Genomic DNA, 19877 nt, shown 5'->3' with positions numbered 1-19877 from the left:
AACTGTAACATAAAACAAAAACATATAGTATGACACATGCTAATAAGATAAAAGATGCTAACAAGATAAAATAATTATCTTCATAAGGAAAATGACATTGCTGTAATGTTAATGTGATCCCCATTGCAGTCACATCAACACATCTTCTTGACAATAGTGTTTTTTCTGTTTGTATTAAGCACATTTATCCATCGAATTGTCTGTATGCAAACATTTTTAGATTAGATTATATTTTAGATTATAATGACACATTCACTTGAGTACATACTTTTTGTTTAATATATAGGTTAATAAATGGACTAATTCATGATTTTATAGGCTTAAAAAAACACAATATTCCAGTTCCTCTGATATACTCCGTGTTGATTCTATCCATGTGCAACAGAGAGTGCTTACATCTTCATCAGTTCCTCCTCCAGCTTCTCTTGCTGTCTTCTCCTCAGGGCCACTGTCTATGGGCCAGGGCCACCTATGCGGTGTTGCTCTGACTTTCCTGTTTTGAATTGTACCTATCTGGGCATTCATTCAGGGTGTCGTGGCATGATCAACTTTTGGCTCATCACTAGTTCTCCACTGGGGTCACCCAAGGATCAGTGCCGGGGCTGCTGCTCTTTGCCATATACGCAACATTGCTCAGGCAAATCATCCCATGGTCTCCCATGGTGTTTTATACCACTGCTTTCCACATGGCACCCAGTTCTGCATCTCATTTTCCCCAGACTAACCCTCCGGCTCAGACTAGATCTCACCATGTCTCTCAGACATATCCGCATGGATGCAGGGCCACCACCTTCAACTTAACCATGGTGAAAATGAGCTCCTTCTTTCCTTGGCAAAACTATCCATTCATCAAAACATAGATCACAAAATTGGCCCCTCCCTGTTATCGAGGCTGTTTGAAACCTTGGAGTCATGATTGTTGACCATCTGAGGTTTTGTGATCATGTAGCATCAGTCTCCCTGTCATCCTGTCACTTTGCCATATCCAACCTCAGAAAAACCAGGCCATTAAACCTACAAATGCTGATACAAGTCATGGTGATCTCCCATATTTCCACCAATTCAGATAGTCCAACGAAAGCAGGCCCATGCCACCTCACTGCTGATAGAGGTCTACTGTACCTGCCCACATTAAGATCATGTCATTCATGCTGACCGACAGACTAATACCTGAATCTGCTCCCTCTTACGTGAACAATCTTGTTTGAGCCCATGCTACCCCTCGTCACTGCATCATTTTCCAAAAGCTGTCTGTCATAATAATTAGTGAGCATTTACTGATGCATTACTGCAACATGAAAAAATAAAAAAGAATGATTGCTGGTTGGTTGGTTGGCTGGTTGTTGTTGATTGGTTAGAAATGATACACATTATAACTCAACTCAAATTGAATTCTATTTATATATGAAGCAAAATCCTATTCTTAAGGTAATCCAAAGTTTTTTCTTGTGGGTTTTTTTTAACCTTTAAATCTTCCTTTAATTTCCCCAACATCAATTTTATCAAGCAAATCTGACATTACAAGTGATCGTGTTTCCTGTATCTCACACCCTCGAGTCATCTCCGGCTACCCAGTCAGATACAAGTGCAGCATTTATCAGTTTAAAAAGGACCAGTCTTCTCTTCACTCAGCCCAAAACTTGGAGCAAGATGACATCTGCAAAGTTGATTTTCTGGCTGATATGTTTGGAGAAATTTGGTGAGGATTTCTTTTTTGTTTGTATTTTGTTTATCTATGGCATCATTTGCAAAATTCTAGATTTAAACATTAAACGGTGTTCATTTCTAATTATATTTTGTTTTTAGCTCAGACAGCTACAATGGAATTTTCTCCATCTTTGAATTGGAAGACCAATTTTATCTTGGTCAAACCTGGACAGAACCTGACTTTGCCGTGTCTTCACAGAAGTGATGTTTCTACCAAGATCTCTTGGTTTAAAGAAACTCTGGGAGAGAAGCCGATTCTGCTCTTTATGTACTGGGTAACAACTGAATATTGTAGATGTGCTAATGACTCCAATCCACGTTTCCAACTACATGCTGGTAGAAAAGGAACTAATCTGACAATAACAGATTTGAAGTTATCAGACTCAGCCACCTATTACTGTGTAAATCAGTATTTAAATGTATTTGACTTTACAGAAGGTCATAATGTCATTGTAGAGGGTTCAGGGTTGACCATAGATCAGTCAGCATCACAGTCTATCCAAGCAGAAGGTTCTGTGACGCTGAATTGTACAGTACATACTGGGTGGACTTGTGATGGGGATCACACTGTTTACTGGTTCAGAAACTCTGGACAATCTCAACTGCAACTCATGTACAGCCATACAGGCAGGAATAAGCAGTGTGAGAGGAAAACCAACACCTGTTTCTACAGCTTCTCCATGAAGAACCTGAACACTTCTCAGACTGGGACCTACTATTGTGCTGTTGCAGCATGTAGACACATTCTGTTTGGAAATGGAACCAAGCTGGTGTTTGAGGGTGAGTGAGTTTGAAATAATTTTATTCAAAAGCTGTTAAAGTGCTATTTTATGTGCAGATTGTTTCCATACGCCTGTAAAAATGCTAAAGCCAACATGACCTCAGTGTTAAAAAAAAAATCCAAAATGTAACTTAATTTCTTAATTGCTCTATGTTTAAACACATAGAGCAATTAAGAAATTAAGTTACATTTTGGATTTTTGAACCTTGAACATGAACCTTAAGTTCTAAGTTCATACAGTAATAAAATTTATGCTCTTTGAATTTTACACCACAGCAGCACATTAAAAACATTTGTGGTCAAAGTATCACTTTAACTCATATTTTTTTTATGTCAATATAGATTCTCTTTAAATACTGTTATTTTATAAAATAATGTGTGAATGGTGATGCCTGTAGTTTCGCTGAATTAGAAAATAATGACATCATAACTGCCGTGATATAAAGTGAGAAGACAAATATGTGTAAAGACCTAAATAATTATCTGAAACAGTATCGCGGATATCACAATTTCTGATGCCTCTCGTTACAGATGAAGGAAACTATCTTGTTTTGGTGTATTTCCTCAGTGCGACCTGGATATTTACCATCATCGTGGTTATTTTATTAACCATTTCACTTTATATGACGAAAAAGAGAAACAGCCAACACTCTCTGGGTAACTGATGTAATATATTTTTAATATTCTAAAAATAATAAATAAATGAATGTCTGTGTAAATTCTCAGTCATCCAGGTCATTGTATCCAAGGTAGTTTTCTCTGTCAACTGGACTGGGTTTCTTCTCTTGAAGACGTTTCGCCTTCTATCCAGAAGGCTTCTTCAGTTCTGAAATCGCTGGGGAGAGAGCTTGAAAATATAGCCCCTGTGGACCATTTGCATGCTAATGATCCGGGTGGTCACCTGAGAGTCGTTAGCAGGGTCGTTGGTCGGGTCGTTCACCTAGTTTCTGTTGAGGTGTCTCCCCTTTGTCTGCTGGGTCACATGGTGATGAGTCACTGGGTCTCCTGGAATGGTGTGAATGTTTGTTTTGCTGTTGGAAGGAGTGGAGGACTGCATTGTATGTGGGTGATAGGAAGTGCCTCAGGCCACCACCTCTGTTCAAGGATGGTTTCTCCAATTTAACATGGATAGCTTCCTTAACCCCCCTTTCAACCAGCGGTCTTCTCTGGCCAGTATCCTTACTTGGCTGTCCTTGAAGGAGTGCCCACTCTCCTTTAAGTGTAAGTGGACTGCTGAATCCTGACCCGAAGAGGTGGCACGTCTGTGTTGTGCCATTCTTCTGTGGAGAGGTTGTTTGGTTTCCCCAATGTACAGTTCCTTGCATTTCTCCTGGCACTGTACAGCATAAACAACATTACTTTGTTTGGGTCTTGGGTCCAAGACCCAAACATACAGTACATTATTTATCTTGTCCAGTTGACAGAGAAAACTACCTTGGAAATAAATGAATGTTACAGTCACAGCTGCAATTATAAAGGTATGATTAATTACACTTCCGGTCTTCTTTTAGATAGTAATTTTACATTTCTAACATTCCATTTTATTTTTCAGAATCACATGTAAGACTCTCACCTCTGTCCAAACCAAAGGTATTTTCTATTAGTCAGAATAAAGTCATTCATTAAATATTCAAAAGGCACTGAGTTCATGTTGTCATTTACAGGATTGTCCAGATGCAGATGGTTCTGTTTTGTGGAAGAAGATGAACAGAGAACCTACCTGGACTGAATGTGTTTACTTCAGTGTAAAGCAGTAGAATAGAAAAATGACCATTTTCAACAATTTTAGATGTCCTGTAGTTCAGAAAACACAAAATAGAAAAAGGCTCTTATGTGGTTGATTTATAGATATTTGATTTATTGTGTACATTCTACATTGTTCAGGATGTTCAAGATCCTTGGTACAATAAAGGAGGAAATAACCAACACACACTTGATTGTCTTGTCCTCCAACTACCAACGAATCATGGTGGAGGAGCTTAAGTGTCCTCAACATCCCAGAATCTGTTTTGTCTTAATTTGCCCCTCATAAGGCCTCCGATGGGAAAGGGGTAATAGGTGGAGGGCCAGACAAAGCACAGATCTCAAATACATTATCAATTAGGAACAGCATATCCCACTTAGTGACCAGGGGGCCTAGGCCTCTGTTTGGAGCACATTTGTGTTCGACCAATGGCTGGGACTTTGTCTATGGGCCCAGATCGTCCAAACATGAAACAGAGACATGAGTCTGTCTTGCAGCAGGGTCTGGGGCCATATGCATTAGGTGATAGGCCATGGCAGGGACACACAAGGATAAAAAGGAGCTCAAGGAAATCCTCAGCAGAAAGAAGAGTTCCTTTTTCACATGCTCTGATTCTGAGAAAAAGCAAGTCAATAGAGAAGTTAAGCATGACATGAAAGCAGCCAAGCTATCGTACAAAACCACCCCTTTTACACATGGTCCTGCTGTATCTGCTGTATCTGCTGTCTGGAGTCTTTAGTGACCTTCTTGGCCCTCCTGTGACAGCGCCTCCTGTATATGTCCTCGATGGAAGGAAGAGAAGCTCCAGCTATTCGCTGGGCAGTCTTTACCACCTTCTGCAATGCCTTCCGGTCTGAGGCAGAGCAGTTCCCATACCAGACTGTAACACAGCTGGTAAGGATGCTCTCGATGGTGCAGCGATAGAAGTTCACCAGGATGTCTGAAGAGAGGTGGTGTTTCTTCAGAGTCCTCAGGAAGAAGAGGCGCTGGTGAGCCGTCTTCACCAAACTGGAGCAGTTAGTCGTCCAAGCTCAATGTCATTACACAGTAATGACAATAACTAGCTTAATATAAGTGAGAGGACAAATTTGTGGAAATACTTAAGTGATTGTCTGAAACGGCATTGCGGATATCACAATTTCTGATGCATCTCGTTAGATGAAGGAAACCATCTTGTTTTGGTGTATTTCCTCAGTGCGGCCTGGATATTTACCATTATTGTGGTTGTTTTATTATCCATTTCAGTTTTTATGACAAAGAGGAAAAACAGTCATCACTCTCTGGGTAACTGATGTAATATATTGAAGATTCCTAAAGGTAAACTGGGAAAATTACTTTTAAAAAAATCTCTTCCTGTGTTTTAAAACAGACTCTCAATCAAGATTCCAAAGTTCATCCACAGCAAATGCAGAGGTGGAGACAATTTTGATTTTTTTTTTTTTAAAGTTTATATGTATAAATGATCCTTATGTACACACAATAACTTAATAACATATCTCCAGGGCTACCAAGAGGAAAACAACCTCCATTATGCAGCTTTGAGGAACAACCAGCCCAACAGATCAATGCAGAACAGACAGAATGAATGTGTGTACTCTGCTGTGAGGCTGTAGATGTCTTGTTGTCATTGCAGGTTAACACAGGACCTAATTAAGTATTTTGTATTTACTCACACCGGTTTCTACATTTTCAATTGTATCATTTATCAATCTCGATGAAACAAAGTTTTCCTAATAAATGTTTTTTTCTGGCCATGTCAACAAATGATAGATTACCTCCATATATTTATATTCATTTTATGAAGACAAAGCTTGTATCGTGCTGTTGCAGTCCTAATTTGTGAAGTCAAAAGCTCCAACAATGGTTTTCACAAGCATTTATATCCATCGGACTATTAAGTTGACCAAAACACCCACTGGATGAGACAAATGCTCCATTATGTGATCATGACCATGTAAACAGCAACAGGCTATGTCTTGGATACATAGAAATGCTAAGGCAGGGGCAGTATTATCCAAAGGGTTGGCGTACTCCTGCTGTGTCCACCGTGGTCTCTCTCCCCGGAACTGCAGGAATGATTTTTGCTTATTTGGGATCCAACTTGCCAGCAGTTTAGAAAATGTTTAGCTCTCTTTGTTGACCTTTTTGACCTTTTTTTGTGAAACTTGGGGCATAAAGACTAACAAAACAGATAACAAAATTGAACACAATACAAACATTAATTTTTGATTTAATTAAAAATTACTACCTGCTCAAGATTCCCAATACAACTGAAACCTTGACATCTGTCTGCTGCTTTTGTCTGCACATCTGTCTGCACCTAATTGGTGCATCAGCATTCAGCATGATGAAAAGCAGTCACAGTTGCCATTGTTAAGATATAATCAATTAAAATTTGATTTTGCAACAAAAGACCTTCAACAGTTTTATTAGAATTGTGAAAAAAACTGGCCAAGGGATTTTTGTCCATCCCTCTATCAGTCTTCGACTTCTTTATCCCTTTTAGGGGACAGGTGGCCGCTTATCCCACTTCTAACTCACAAAGACAAACAACTGTTCATGCCCTCATTCACTTCTCATTCCCCTGTGTTAGTTCACCTCATGTGCATCTCCCTTGTGTTGTGCCACTTTCATCATGTTGTGATTACTGATCACAAAGTGCCATAATCATAAAGCATAATCTTTACAAATATTATATTATGGTTATGCCATAATCATAATCTTTGAAAATATTATGATTATGGCACTTTTGAACTACCGTATTTTCACTGTAATAAAAGGCGCAGTCTCAGTTACGGGTGCTATTTCTGTATTTAAAACATATATAAGGCGCACCGTATTATTAGACGCATGCTAAAACATACAGTAAAAATTGACAACAGAAGTAAAACGGTGAGTTTCTTCACATTTATTGAACAAAATATTAATTCTTCTGCCACAAAACCATCAAAGTTTTCATCTTCTGTATCTGAATTAAACAGCTGCACTATTTCAATGTCCAACATCCCAAATTCCTCTTCTTCATCATCTGAATCAGACTCACCGACCGGTTCCAGTTCAGCGTTCATCTACAATCCACCCGCATATGGTGGCATAACTTGCCCGCCGCTGCCTCATAGTCTTTGTGAAGGAGTGTTCGCCTACCGTCATCCAGCGCTCTGTCCGTTTCCGTGGCAGCCAAGAACCACGGTGAACGACGACTTCTCATGCCCCGTTGTGCATATCGCCACCGTGCTGGTCCCTTTTTCTCCACTTTGTGGGTCAAAGGGATGTCAAAAGTCAAAGGGATCTCATCCATGTTGGTGATGTGGCTGGGCGCAGTGATCTTGTCGCGGCAGTTGGTGCGGAAGATGGCCGCCCTCTCTTGGTAATCCACGTGCAGCCGCTGTGCAACAGTTGTCCTCGCGCGTATGGAGAGATGCCGCCTCCTCATAAAGTGAAAATATTAAGATTGCTCGATTGCCATTTTCATTAAATATTTTCATATTTAATATCCTGCAGTTTACAGTAAGCCTCATTCATACGTGTCTCGCTTGACCGGCGCCATTTTAGGGGATCCTTACGCGTAGGTGTGTCGCTAATCGATTGGCGGAGCGTTTACCGTAGTGCACCCACCAAAGCCGCACAGCAGATTTTGGAACTCAGTCCACACACAAGGCGCACCATATTATAAGGCGCACCGTCAATTTTTGAGAAAGTCTCAGTGTTTTAGGTGCACCTTATAGTCATAATACGGTACTTGTAGAACTCCACAGCCTCCACCTCAACTCTTTCTCTAAGAGCTGGTCATAGTTTTGGTCTAGACATCCCAAAGTCAGTGACTAGTTACTTTGTCTTTGAGGCGTTGAGGTGTATATGGTTCATGTGGCTCCAGGCATTCCATGAACAGGCTCCATCTGATTGTTGTTACTCCATCTCTTTGTTGTCCCTGATGCATCCCACAATGGCTGTGTCATCGACAAACTTCTAAATTTGGCACAGCTCAAAGTTGTAGTAAAAGTCTAATGTGTACAGGGTTAATAGTAGAGGGCCCAGCACTGTGCCCTGGGGTGCTCTTGTGCTGCTAATCACAGTGTCTTTCAGGCTGGTATACGTGGCCTGTCAGTGAGATACGGTAGCTGGAGAACCAGGAATCCAGGTCCACTACTATCATGCTGAGTTTGTCCCGTGCTGCTGTGTGAGGTGAGTTTCACTGGTCAGAAGACATTCAGCTCGCTGGGAGGATTCTTCTTAAGAACTGGGATGATGCATGTCTTCCACAATGTCTCTTCACATGATACATATATGCATAATGATGAACATGTAACACAACACAAACATACACATTGCACATACCTACACATACAAACAACAACATTTGTATACTTGCACATACTCTCCACATACTTGAACAATCATTGTCTGTACCTTCCATTGCACCACATGATCAATGTACCATTTAAATCTAATTGATCCAGTGGCCATATGTTTTAGTCTGTTCCGAGTAGACCCCCAGTTTACAACATTCAAAACCAGCAAAAGTAGTAGGCTTGATATTTAGCTGAAAATTAATTCAAACTGGCCACTCGGCCATGCTCAATTTATAATGTGTGTTCTGCTGTTGTAGTTTTATTTTGTAGAGAAATATTTTAAAACTTGTAACAATACGAAAATGTTTTAGAATGTGTGCGTCAGAATAACACTCAAAGGTTATAAGAAATTAATCAGAAACCCAAGGGCTTAACTTGCAAGACCACAGAAGTCTAACACTGAGAAATATCTTGTATCCATTGGCTACCTCATCAGTATAATCTATACAGCCACAGCATCAGACTACGGCATAGGATGTTGCACAACATAAAACTATTTAAGGCACACCTCAAATATTGACATACGGGAATGTGAAGTTATTGATTGATCTTTGTAAAAATATGTTTCATAGATTAAAGACTTTTTTTATTCGTGTAGTGACACCAGTCTGAGTTTGGGGTGATGTTAATTTCACATGAAGTCAACCATAACTATACTATTGCAAACAGGTACCTCTATGATACCATCACGTCAGGACCAATGTAATCACTGTGGGTATACCATGCTGTTGATATAAGGTCACACACAAATCACATCGTAATTTAGTGTGAAAAAAGGTTGAAAAGTAAATGACATGTGCTTTGAACAGGAAGTAGAAGTGTCTGCAGAAGCGGGAATTCGAGATACAAAAAACAAAGGCACAGCATGGAGAAGGATGTATATATCAAGGCTTTCTTCATTAATTTGAAGTAAAAACACAACAGCCCTCCCCCCATGACACAAGCGATTATAAACGCCTAAAGGAACGTGGTCAAACAAGTGTCATGAAACTAATTACTGAGCATTTACTTGAACCACTGGATCTTTGTCTTGCCATGAACTAGTCCAGCGTGCACTTCCTGCCCAAATGTAGCAAGCCTATGCACCAGCACTCGCACCAATTAAGGGAGAAATGACAGAAAATGGATCGCTAAACTTATTAGTTCTCTCAGGCAAATCTTTCATCTTTATCAGCCAGATTACATGTGATCGTGTTTCCTGTATGTCACACCCTCAAGTCATCTCTGGCTGCCCAATCAGACACAGACACAAACTCTGCATTTATCAGTGTACAAAGAACCAGTCTTCTCTTCACTCTGCCCAACACTGGAGAGCAAGATGGCATCTGCAAAGTTTGTTTTCTGTCTGATGTGCTTAGAGAAAATTGGTGAGGTGAATATATGTATATATTATTAATTGCACATTTTCTTATTAATTTCTTAATAATATTAATCTTCCTCCTTTTGTGCTTGCTGTTTAATTTTCTCTTAAACAGCTACAAGGGAATTTTCTCCATCTTTGAATTGGAAGACCAATTTTATCTTGGTCAAACCTGGACAGAACCTGACTTTGCCGTGTCTTCACAGAGATGATTTACTGTGTAAATCGGTATTTAACAGTATTTGACTTTCTAGAAAGTTATGTCATTGTAGAGGGTTCAGGGTTGACTATAGATCAGCCAGCATCACATTCTATCCAAGCAGAAGGTTCTGTGATGCTGAATTGTACAGTCCATACTGGGTGGACTTGTGATGGGGATCACACTGTTTACTGGTTCAGAAACTCTGGACAATCTCAACTGGGACTCATGTACAGCCATACAGGTAGGAATAAGCAGTGTGAGAGGAAAACCAACACCTGTTTCTACAGCTTCTCCATGAAGAACCTGAACACTTCTCAGACTGGGACCTACATAGACATTGAACGCTATGCCTCATCTGTACTGGACTACATCTCCACCTCTATAGACAGTGTCACCACCCAGAAACAGATCACCATGTACCCTAATCAGAAGCCCTGGATGCACAAACCTACAGCACAGCCAGAGCTAACCTGAAGCGGGGTATTAAGAAAGCCAAACACGACTACAAGCTGAAGGTAGAAGGGCACTTCTCCAACTCCAACCCCCGATCTATGTGGCAGGGCATTCAGGTCATCAGCAACTACAAGCCCATCAATCCCTCTCCCCCCTCAACCGACATCTCCTTCCTCAATGAGCTAAACAACTTCTATGCTCGGTTTGAGAAGGACAACCAAGAACAAGCGAGCAAGGTAGAGCTGACTGCTGGCCACCAACCCTTAACTTTCTCTACCACTGATGTCAGAGCGGAACTGAGCAGGATCAATCCACGCAAAGCTGCGGGCCCCGATGGCATCCCTGGACGCGTGCTCAGAACTTGTGCTGCGGAGTTAGCAGGGGTCCTGACGGACTTATTCAATCCACCCACCCATCCACATCAACGGAGCAGTGTGTGTCCAGCTTCAAATTCCTGGGGATCCACCTCTCACAGGACCTCACCTGGACGACTAACTGCTCCAGTTTGGTGAAGACGGCTCACCAGCGCCTCTTCTTCCTGAGGACTCTGAAGAAACACCACCTCTCTTCAGACATCCTGGTGAACTTCTATCGCTGCTCCATCGAGAGCATCCTTACCAGCTGTGTTACGGTCTGGTATGGGAACTGCTCTGCCTCAGACCGGAAGGCATTGCAGAAGGTGGTGAAGACCGCCCAGCGAATAGCTGGAGCTTCTCTTCCTTCCATTGAGGACATATACAGGAGGCGTTGTCACAGGAGGGCCAAGAAGGTCACTAAAGACTCCTGTCACCCAGCACATGGACTGTTTACCCTCATGCCCTCTGGGAGGCGCTACAGGAGCCTCCGGACAAAAACCACCAGGTTCAGAAACAGCTTCTTCCCCACTGCTGTCTCCCTGCTGAACTCTGACCCCTCTCACTTTACCTCCCTGCACTATTTACATCTGTTATTTGCACTACCCACTTCCGGTTACTTGCACTGCTTTCCATACTTTGCACATTCTTACCATATTTTATCATTATTGTATAGTTAAAACATTGATCCTGTAGGAAATTCAGCACCATAGTTACAGCCTGTATATATATTTATCTTGGTTGCAAAGACTTTTATATACCCTTTACATATCTGTGAACTCTGTAAATACAAACATATAGATTGATATCATAAACATATTCATTGTGTGTATATATTGTATATACCCATCACAGTTTTATTCGCTACTTAAGCACTTCTGGTTAGATGCTAACTGCATTTCGTTGCCTTGTACTTGTAACATGTGTAATGACAATAAAGTTTAATCTAATCTAATCTAATGTGCTGTTGCAGCATGTGGACACATTCTGTTTGGAAATGGAACCACGCTGGTGCTTGAGGGTGAGTGTGTTTGAAATCATTTTATTCAAAAGGTTTATACAAGTTGTTAAAGTGCTACATATTTTTGTGCAGATTATTTATATATATATATTGTAGAAATAATTTACATAATATCCAGTTTTTAAAAAAATTAAGCCAGAATCCACTAATTTATTTTATTGTCCATAAAAAGGTTACCCCAGTTAGCTCTGTTCAGTTGGTTTCAAAATATATAGCGATTGATAGAAAAATTAACCTTATGTTTAAACAGATATGGCCTAAATATCCCCTGATTCTCTGTTATATGGAGCTTTTAGTTTCTAAAATGTGGAGGAAATGTAACATTTATAGCCCATTTTAAATTTTACATGCAGATGGAACCAAACAGGTGTTTGAGGGTGAATTACCTTCTATGTTCATGACTCCGGTATTCTGAGTTTCGACTGTTATGACTTTAACTTGGATTCAGGAATTTGAATTGATTATTTGATTTGTTCATATATAAGACAAACTTGTATTTTTACCTAAATATTGACACTGCAGAATTATAATTCTGACTTCATTATCAATAACTTATCTTTGAATCACATTCATACCATGACTTAAATTGAACTCAAATTAAACAGAATTTGCTTATTTGACCTGGGCACAGATAAACGGGAGGGTTTTTTTTGTTATGTATTTACTGGTTTGTTGAAAAATATGAGCATACAAACATGAAGACTGTCTCAAAAATGCTGTCACAAATGCATACAAATTATATTTAACTTAAATGTGTTATGGGAAGTCAAGGAGGCCTGGACCCAGATGCAGAGTAGCAGATACGGCTCTTTATTGATAACAAAAAGGTGCAAGACGCAGGAATCAATCAAAGTAGCAACGGAAACAACTCTAGCAAAGTAACAACAGAAAATCTACGAACTAAAAATCACCATAAAAGGGAAAAATCGTCGAGCAAAAGTACAAATGAAAACGCAGTGACGAGGCACTGGAACAAACTCACACGCTGGAAGTAAACACGGAAAACAGGAGGCGAAAAACTGGAGATCACAGAGGGTGGGAGCTAGACGCTGTGGCAAAACAACAATCCGGCACTGGAGGCCAAGAGAGGGGAGTTTAAGTAGCTGCTGAATTAAGGTAATGCGCTGCAGGTGCGCCAGAGGCTCAGCGCTCATCAGAGTTTGGCCCGTCCCTGCCTGCCGATCCTGCAGGTGGGGGGAGGAGGCGAGAAACCCGAGCCACAACAAAATGGTTCTCATCTCTCAAATAATAAAAGTCAACAAAGTCACAAAAATGAAAAAAGAAATGAGCATGGCAAGCCACTAGTTTTACCAGGTCTGGTTTTTGGCAAATCTGGCTCCTAGCACAAAAGTCTTTGTTCTTTACATTACATGTTTCAAAGCAGTGTGACATGTTCACAGTGACTGTAGAGAGGTGACTCCTCAGCGAAAAGGTGCAATTTATGATAAGTTTTATTCCTGATAATTTCTGAGTTGCAAATACCTGAACAAAAGCTTTGTGTGGAAATATTGTAGCCAAACTAGGAATTTGACAATGATTACTTGGATTTAGATTATGAACCTCAAAAACAATTCTTAATTGGCTTAAACTTAAAATAAAAGGCCATTCCACCTCAACTCATTGGTTTCAGAGCCTGGGTACTTGAGAAAAACTTATTCAACAGAACTGGTGGTTGGAGTAAATCGCTAACTGTACTTGTTCAAGCTCTACTGCCTGTTCTTCTTCACCATGGAACTGAAACCTTGACCTCTGTCTGCTGCTGTGTTCATCTACAGATGATAAATACTCTCAGTTCTCAGTTTACTTCCTGTGTGGTGCATCATCATTCAGCACCTTTCTGGTAGAGTATCTGGCTTTCTTGGTGTGCGTGATGAACAGTCACAGCTGCAATTATAAAGGTATGATTAATTACACTTCTGGGCTTATTTTAGAGGGTAATTTTACATTTCTAACATTCCATTTTATTTTTCAGAATTGCATGTAATACTCACCTCTATTCAAACCAACGGTATTTTTTTATTGTCAGAATAAAGTCATTCATTAAATATTCAAAAGGCACTGAGTTCATTGTTGTCATTTACAGGATTGTCCAGATGCAGATGGTTCTGTTTTGTGGAAGAAGAAGATGAACAGAGAACATACCTGGACTGAATGTGTTTACTTCAGTGTAAAGCAGTAGAATAGAAAAATGACCATTTTCAACAATTTTAGATATCCTGTAGTTTCAGAAAACTCACAAAATAGAAAAAGGCTCTTCTGTGGTTGATTTATAGATATTTGATTTATTGTACATTCTACATTCTTCAGGATGTTCAGGATCCTTGGTACAATAAAGGAGGAAATAACCAACACACACTTGATTTTCTTGTCCTCCAACTACCAACGAATTATGGTGGAGGAGCTTAAGTGTCCTCAACATCCCAGAATCTGTTTTGTCTTAATTTGCCCCTCATAAGGCCTCCGATGGGAAAGGGTACTAGGTGGAGGGCCAGATAAAGCACAGATCTCAAAGACATTATCAATTAGGAACAGCATATCCCACTTAGTGACCAGGGGGCCTAGGCCTGTGTTTGGAGCACATTGGTGCGCGACCAATGGCTGGGACTTTGTCTATGGGCCCAGATCGTCCAAACATGAAACAGAGACATGAGTCTGTCTTGCAGCAGGGTCTGGGGCCATATGCATTAGGTGATAGGCCATGGCAGGGACACACAAGGATAAAAAGGAGCTCAAGGAAATCCTCAGCAGAAAGAAAAGTTCCTGTTTCACATGCTGTTTCTGAGAAGAAGGAAGTCAATAGAGAAGTTAAACATGACATTAGAGCAGCCAAGCTATCGTACAAAACCACCCCTTTTACACATGGTCCTGCTGTATCTGCTGTCAGTATCTGCCACAGGCTGTATCTCCAGGGCTTTATTTCCCCAGGTTTTTGATTGGTGCAACAACTGACTGGAGCTAAATGTCACTAAAACCAAAGAGATTGGTGGTGACTTTTCCAACAAGCACTTGCAACTGTTGAATGTTCTTATTTTACAAAAAAAATATCCTTAAAGTTGATAAAGACTGTAAATAATCCAGAATGTGCAGCTGTTAATTTAGTGTGGCATATAAATTTTAGAACTTGTCTATCTGAATAAGACACACAGGGTATGATGAGAACTTATGTAGACACCCTAGGTGTTAGCTTACACACCCCCACACATGTGACACTGTGCAGTAGAAACAAAACCACAACATCAGTTACTGCTCGACCTGTTTGCTGTCTGTTTTTGCATTTGCAATGATATTTCTTTTCTTTCTTTCTTCTTCTTCTTGGAATAAAACATTACATAATTATATACACATCATGTAAAGAAATATCAAGTAATATACCATACCATTCATACGTTACCATACGTATAGCCATGTTTTTAGACTATGATGCAAAACACTTAAAGTTTTGACGTGTTTAAAAATAATCCTGTACTTATATATTTTGTCCTGCAGTCAATCTTCTTCTAAAATAAGATTCAAATAAAGTCGCAGCCCTTTATTGTCTAAAGTGTCCAAATGTGTTTTCTGTAACAGTCAGAATCTTTTTTGGGCTTGACTTTTCCCCTTCTTTCTTGGTGGTTTCAAACAGGAAGTCTTTGCTGTGTCTTAACACACAGCAGTCAAACTACATCGCTTCACTCTCTTGACCTTGGCATTCAAATACAACAACTATTGTAAGGAAAATGACATTGCTGTAATGTTAATGTGATCCCCATTGCAGTCACATCAACACATGTTCTTGTCAATAGTGTTATTTCTGTTTGTATTAAGCACATTTATCCATCGAATTGTCTGTATGCAAACATTTTTAGATTAGATTATATTTTAGATTATAATGACACATTCACTTGAGTACATACATTTTGTTTAATATATAGGTTAATAGTGGACTAATTCATGATTTTATAGGCTTAAAAAAACACAATATTCCAGTTCCTCTGATATACTCCGTGTTGATTCTATCCATGTGCAACAGAGAGTGCTTACATCTTCATCAGTTCCTCCTCCAGCTTCTCTTGCTGTCTTCTCCTCAGGGCCACTGTCTATGGGCCAGGGCCACCTATGCGGTGTTGCTCTGACTTTCCTGTTTTGAATTGTACCTATCTGGGCATTCATCCAGGGTGTCGTGGCATGATCAACTTTTGGCTCATCACTAGTTCTCCACTGGGGTCACCCAAGGATCGGTGCCGGGGCTGCTGCTCTTTGCCATATACGCAACATTGCTCAGGCAAATCATCCCATGGTCTCCCATGGTGTTTTATACCACTGCTTTCCACATGGCACCCAGTTCTGCGTCTCATTTTCCCCAGACTAACCCTCAGGCTCAGACTAGATCTCACCATGTCTCTCAGACATATCCGCATGGATGCAGGGCCACCACCTTCAACTTAACCATGGTGAAAATGAGCTCCTTCTTCCTTGGCAAAACTATCCATTCATAAAAACATAGATCACAAAATTGGCCCCTGCCTGTTATCGAGGCTGTTTGAAACCTTGGAGTCATGATTGTTGACCATCTGAGGTTTTGTGATCATGTAGCATCAGTCTCCCTGTCATCCCGTCACTTTGCCGTATCCAACCTCAGAAAAACCAGGCCATTAAACCTACAAATGCTGATACAAGTCATGGTGATCTCCCATATTTCCACTAATTCAGATAGTCCAACGAAAGCAGGCCCATGCCACCTCACTGCTGATAGAGGTCTACTGTACCTGCCCACATTAAGATCATGTCATTCATGCTGACCGACAGACTAATACCTGAATCTGCTCCCTCTTACGTGAACAATCTTGTTTGAGCCCATGCTACCCCTCGTTGCTGCATCATTTTCCAAAAGCTGTCTGTCATAATAATTAGTGAGCATTCACTGGATGCATTACTGCAACATGAAAAAAATAAAAAAAGAATGATGCTGGTGGTTGGTTGGTTGGCTGGTTGTTGTTGATTGGTTAGAAATGATGCACATTATAACTCAACTCAAATTGAATTCTATTTATATATGAAGCAAAATCCTATTCTTAAGGTAATCCAAAGTTTTTCTTGTGGGTTTTTTTAACCTTTAAATCTTCCTTTAATTTCCCCAACATCAATTTTATCAAGCAAATCTGACATTACAAGTGATCGTGTTTCCTGTATCTCACACCCTCGAGTCATCTCCGGCTGCCCAATCAGATACAAGTGCAGCATTTATCAGTTTAAAAAGGACCAGTCTTCTCTTCACTCAGCCCAAAACTTGGAGCAAGATGACATCTGCAAAGTTGATCTTCTGGCTGATATGTTTGGAGAAATTTGGTGAGGATTCTTTTTTGTTTGTATTTTGTTTATCTATGGCATCATTTGGAAAATTCTAGATTTAAACATTAAACGGTGTTCATTCTAATTATATTTGTTTTTAGCTCAGACAGCTACAATGGAATTTTCTCCATCTTTGAATTGGAAGACCAATTATAACTTGGTCAAACCTGGACAGAACCTGACTTTGCCGTGTCTTCACAGAACTGATGTTTCTACCAAGATCTCTTGGTCTTGGTTTAAAGAAACTCTGGGAGAGAAGCCGATTCTGCTCGGTACATACTGGATATTAAGGAATCGTTGTAGCTGTGTTAATGACTCCAATCCACGTTTCCAACTACATGCTGGTAACAAAGGAACTAATCTGACAATAACAGATTTGAAGTTATCAGACTCAGCCACCTATTACTGTGTAAATCAGTATTTATCAGTATTTGACTTTACAGAAGGTTATAATGTCATTGTAGAGGGTTCAGGGTTGACCATAGATCAGCCAGCATCACATTCTATCCAAGCAGGAGGTTCTGTGACACTGAATTGTACAGTACATACTGGGTGGACTTGTGATGGGGATCACACTGTTTACTGGTTCAGAAACTCTGGACAATCTCAACTGGGACTCATGTACAGCCATACAGGCAGGAATAAGCAGTGTGAGAGGAAAACCAACACCTGTTTCTACAGCTTCTCCATGAAGAACGTGAACACTTCTCAGACTGGGACCTACTATTGTGCTGTTGCAGCATGTGGACACATTCTGTTTGGAAATGGAACCAAGCTGGTGTGTGGGGGTGAGTGCTCTAATTTTGTGCAGATTATTTTCTGTATATTGTAGAAATACTTACATATTATCTAGTTTTAAAAATATTAAGCCAGCATCCAGTAATTGTCTATAAAAAGGTTATCCTAATTAGCTCTGTTCAGTTGGTTATATATAGTGTTTTATCGAAAAATTTACCAGTTCAAACAGATATGGCCTAAATATCCCCCAATTCTCTGTTTACACAGAGCTTTCAGTATCTAAAATGAGGAGAAATGAGGAGAGAAACATAATATTTGTGGTCAAAGTATCACTTTAACTCATTCCTTGTTATGTCAGTATAGGTTCTGCTTCTACAGTATTATTTACTTTATAAAATAATTTGTGACTGGCGATGTCTGTTGTCTCCCTGAATTACACAGTAATGACATCATAACTAGCTTAATATAAAGTGAGAGGACAAATTTGTTGAAATACTTAAATGATTATCTGAAACGGCATCGCGGATATCACAATTTCTGATGCATCTCGTTACAGATGAAGGAAACCATCTTGTTTTGGTGTATTTCCTCAGTGCGGCCTGGATATTTACCATTATTGTGGTTGTTTTATTATCCATTTCAGTTTTTATGACAAAGAGGAAAAACAGTCATCACTCTCTGGGTAACTGATGCAATATATTTGAAGATTATTCTAAAGGTAAACTGGGAAAATTACTTTTAAAAAAAATCTCTTCCTGTGTTTTAAAACAGACTCTCAATCAAGATTCCAAGCTTCATCCACAGCAAATGCAGAGGTGGAGACAATTTTGATTTTTTAAAAAAAAAAAAGTTTATATGTATAAATAATCCTTATTTACACACACTAACTTACCCTTTATAACATATCTCCAGGGCTACCAAGAGGAAAACAACCTCCTTTATTCAGCTTTGAGGAACAACCAGCCCAACAGATCAATGCAGAACAGACAGAATGAATGTGTGTACTCTGCTGTGAGGCTGTAGATGTCTTGTTGTCATTGCAGCTTAACACAGGACCTAATTAAGTATTTTGTATTTACTCATACCGGTTTCTACATTTTCAATTGTATCATTTATCAATCTCGATGAGGCAAAGTTTTCCTAATAAAGTTGTTTTTTCTGGCCATATCGACAAATGATAGATTACCACCATATATTATATTCATTTTATGAAGACAAAGCTTGTATCGTGCTGTTGCAGTCCTTAATTTGTGAAGTCAAAAGCTGCAACAATCGTTTTCACAAGCATTCATATCCATCGGACTATTAAGTTGACCAAAACACCCACTGGATGAGACAAATGCTCCATTATGTGATCATGACCATGTAAACAGCAGCAGGCTATGTCTTGGATACATAGAAATGCTAAGGCAGGGGCAGTATTATCCAAAGGGTTGGCGTACTCCTGCTGTGTCCACCGTGGTCTCTCCTTCCCGGAACTGCAGGAATGATTTTTGCTTATTTGGGATCCAACTTGCCAGCAGTTTAGAAAATGTTTGGCTCTCTTTGTTGACCTTTTTTTGTGAAACTTGGGGCATAAAGACTAACAAAACAGATAACGAAATTGAACACAATACAAACATTAATTTTTGATTTAATTAAATATTACTACCTGCTCAAGATTCCCAATACAACTGAAACCTTGACATCTGTCTATGCTTTTTGAATCTCCAGACCTTGGTTAGCTTCCTAATTGGTGCCTAATGAGCATTCAGCATGATGAAAAGCAGTCACAGCTGCCATTGTTAAGATATAATCAATTAAAATTTTATTTTGCAACAAAAGACCTTCAACAGTTTTAT

General features: G+C 39.8%; 2 protein-coding genes across 4 annotated transcripts; both read left to right on the top strand.

Annotated features, from left to right (window-relative positions):
• The first annotated feature begins 1605 nt into the window (after positions 1-1605).
• Positions 1606-14997, top strand: LOC130520062 (uncharacterized). Of its 3 annotated transcripts, none has more exons than XM_057023625.1 (5): positions 1606-1699; positions 1807-2487; positions 3020-3145; positions 4041-4078; positions 14054-14997. In XM_057023625.1, exons 1-5 carry the CDS (start codon positions 1651-1653, stop codon positions 14147-14149), a joined length of 990 nt encoding a protein of 329 aa, XP_056879605.1. In that variant the 5' UTR covers positions 1606-1650; the 3' UTR covers positions 14150-14997. The 3 variants fall into 3 exon arrangements, with proteins under 3 accessions (XP_056879605.1, XP_056879606.1, XP_056879607.1); XM_057023626.1 differs by lacking the exon at positions 14054-14997 and adding an exon at positions 4153-4290; XM_057023627.1 differs by having other exon boundaries at positions 1616-1699; positions 1816-2487.
• Positions 14998-16459: 1462 nt separating this feature from the next.
• Positions 16460-19201, top strand: LOC130520061 (uncharacterized). The gene is made up of 5 exons (XM_057023624.1): positions 16460-17295; positions 17400-18092; positions 18593-18718; positions 18808-18851; positions 18949-19201. The coding sequence occupies exons 1-5, from the start codon at positions 17247-17249 to the stop codon at positions 19057-19059; spliced, it is 1023 nt and encodes a 340-aa protein (XP_056879604.1). The 5' UTR covers positions 16460-17246; the 3' UTR covers positions 19060-19201.
• Positions 19202-19877: the final 676 nt, after the last annotated feature.

This window comes from Takifugu flavidus, unplaced genomic scaffold (genome assembly GCF_003711565.1).
Source record: "Takifugu flavidus isolate HTHZ2018 unplaced genomic scaffold, ASM371156v2 ctg273, whole genome shotgun sequence".
Lineage (NCBI taxonomy): Eukaryota > Metazoa > Chordata > Actinopteri > Tetraodontiformes > Tetraodontidae > Takifugu > Takifugu flavidus.
The sequence above is the reverse complement of the archived record's forward strand: the minus strand, read 5'-3'. Positions and strand labels throughout refer to the sequence as shown.

Coding starts and splice junctions, on each gene's coding strand:
- LOC130520062 (XM_057023625.1), top strand. CDS start 1,651: ATGACATCTGCAAAGTTGATTTTCTGGCTGATATGTTTGGAGAAATTT. Junction 2,488..3,019: donor AACCAAGCTGGTGTTTGAGG/GTGAGTGAGTTT, acceptor CTCTCGTTACAG/ATGAAGGAAACTATCTTGTT. Junction 4,079..14,053: donor CACCTCTGTCCAAACCAAAG/GTATTTTCTATT, acceptor TGTCATTTACAG/GATTGTCCAGATGCAGATGG.
- LOC130520061 (XM_057023624.1), top strand. CDS start 17,247: ATGACATCTGCAAAGTTGATCTTCTGGCTGATATGTTTGGAGAAATTT. Junction 17,296..17,399: donor GATATGTTTGGAGAAATTTG/GTGAGGATTCTT, acceptor ATTTGTTTTTAG/CTCAGACAGCTACAATGGAA. Junction 18,093..18,592: donor GCTGGTGTGTGGGGGTGAGT/GCTCTAATTTTG, acceptor ATCTCGTTACAG/ATGAAGGAAACCATCTTGTT.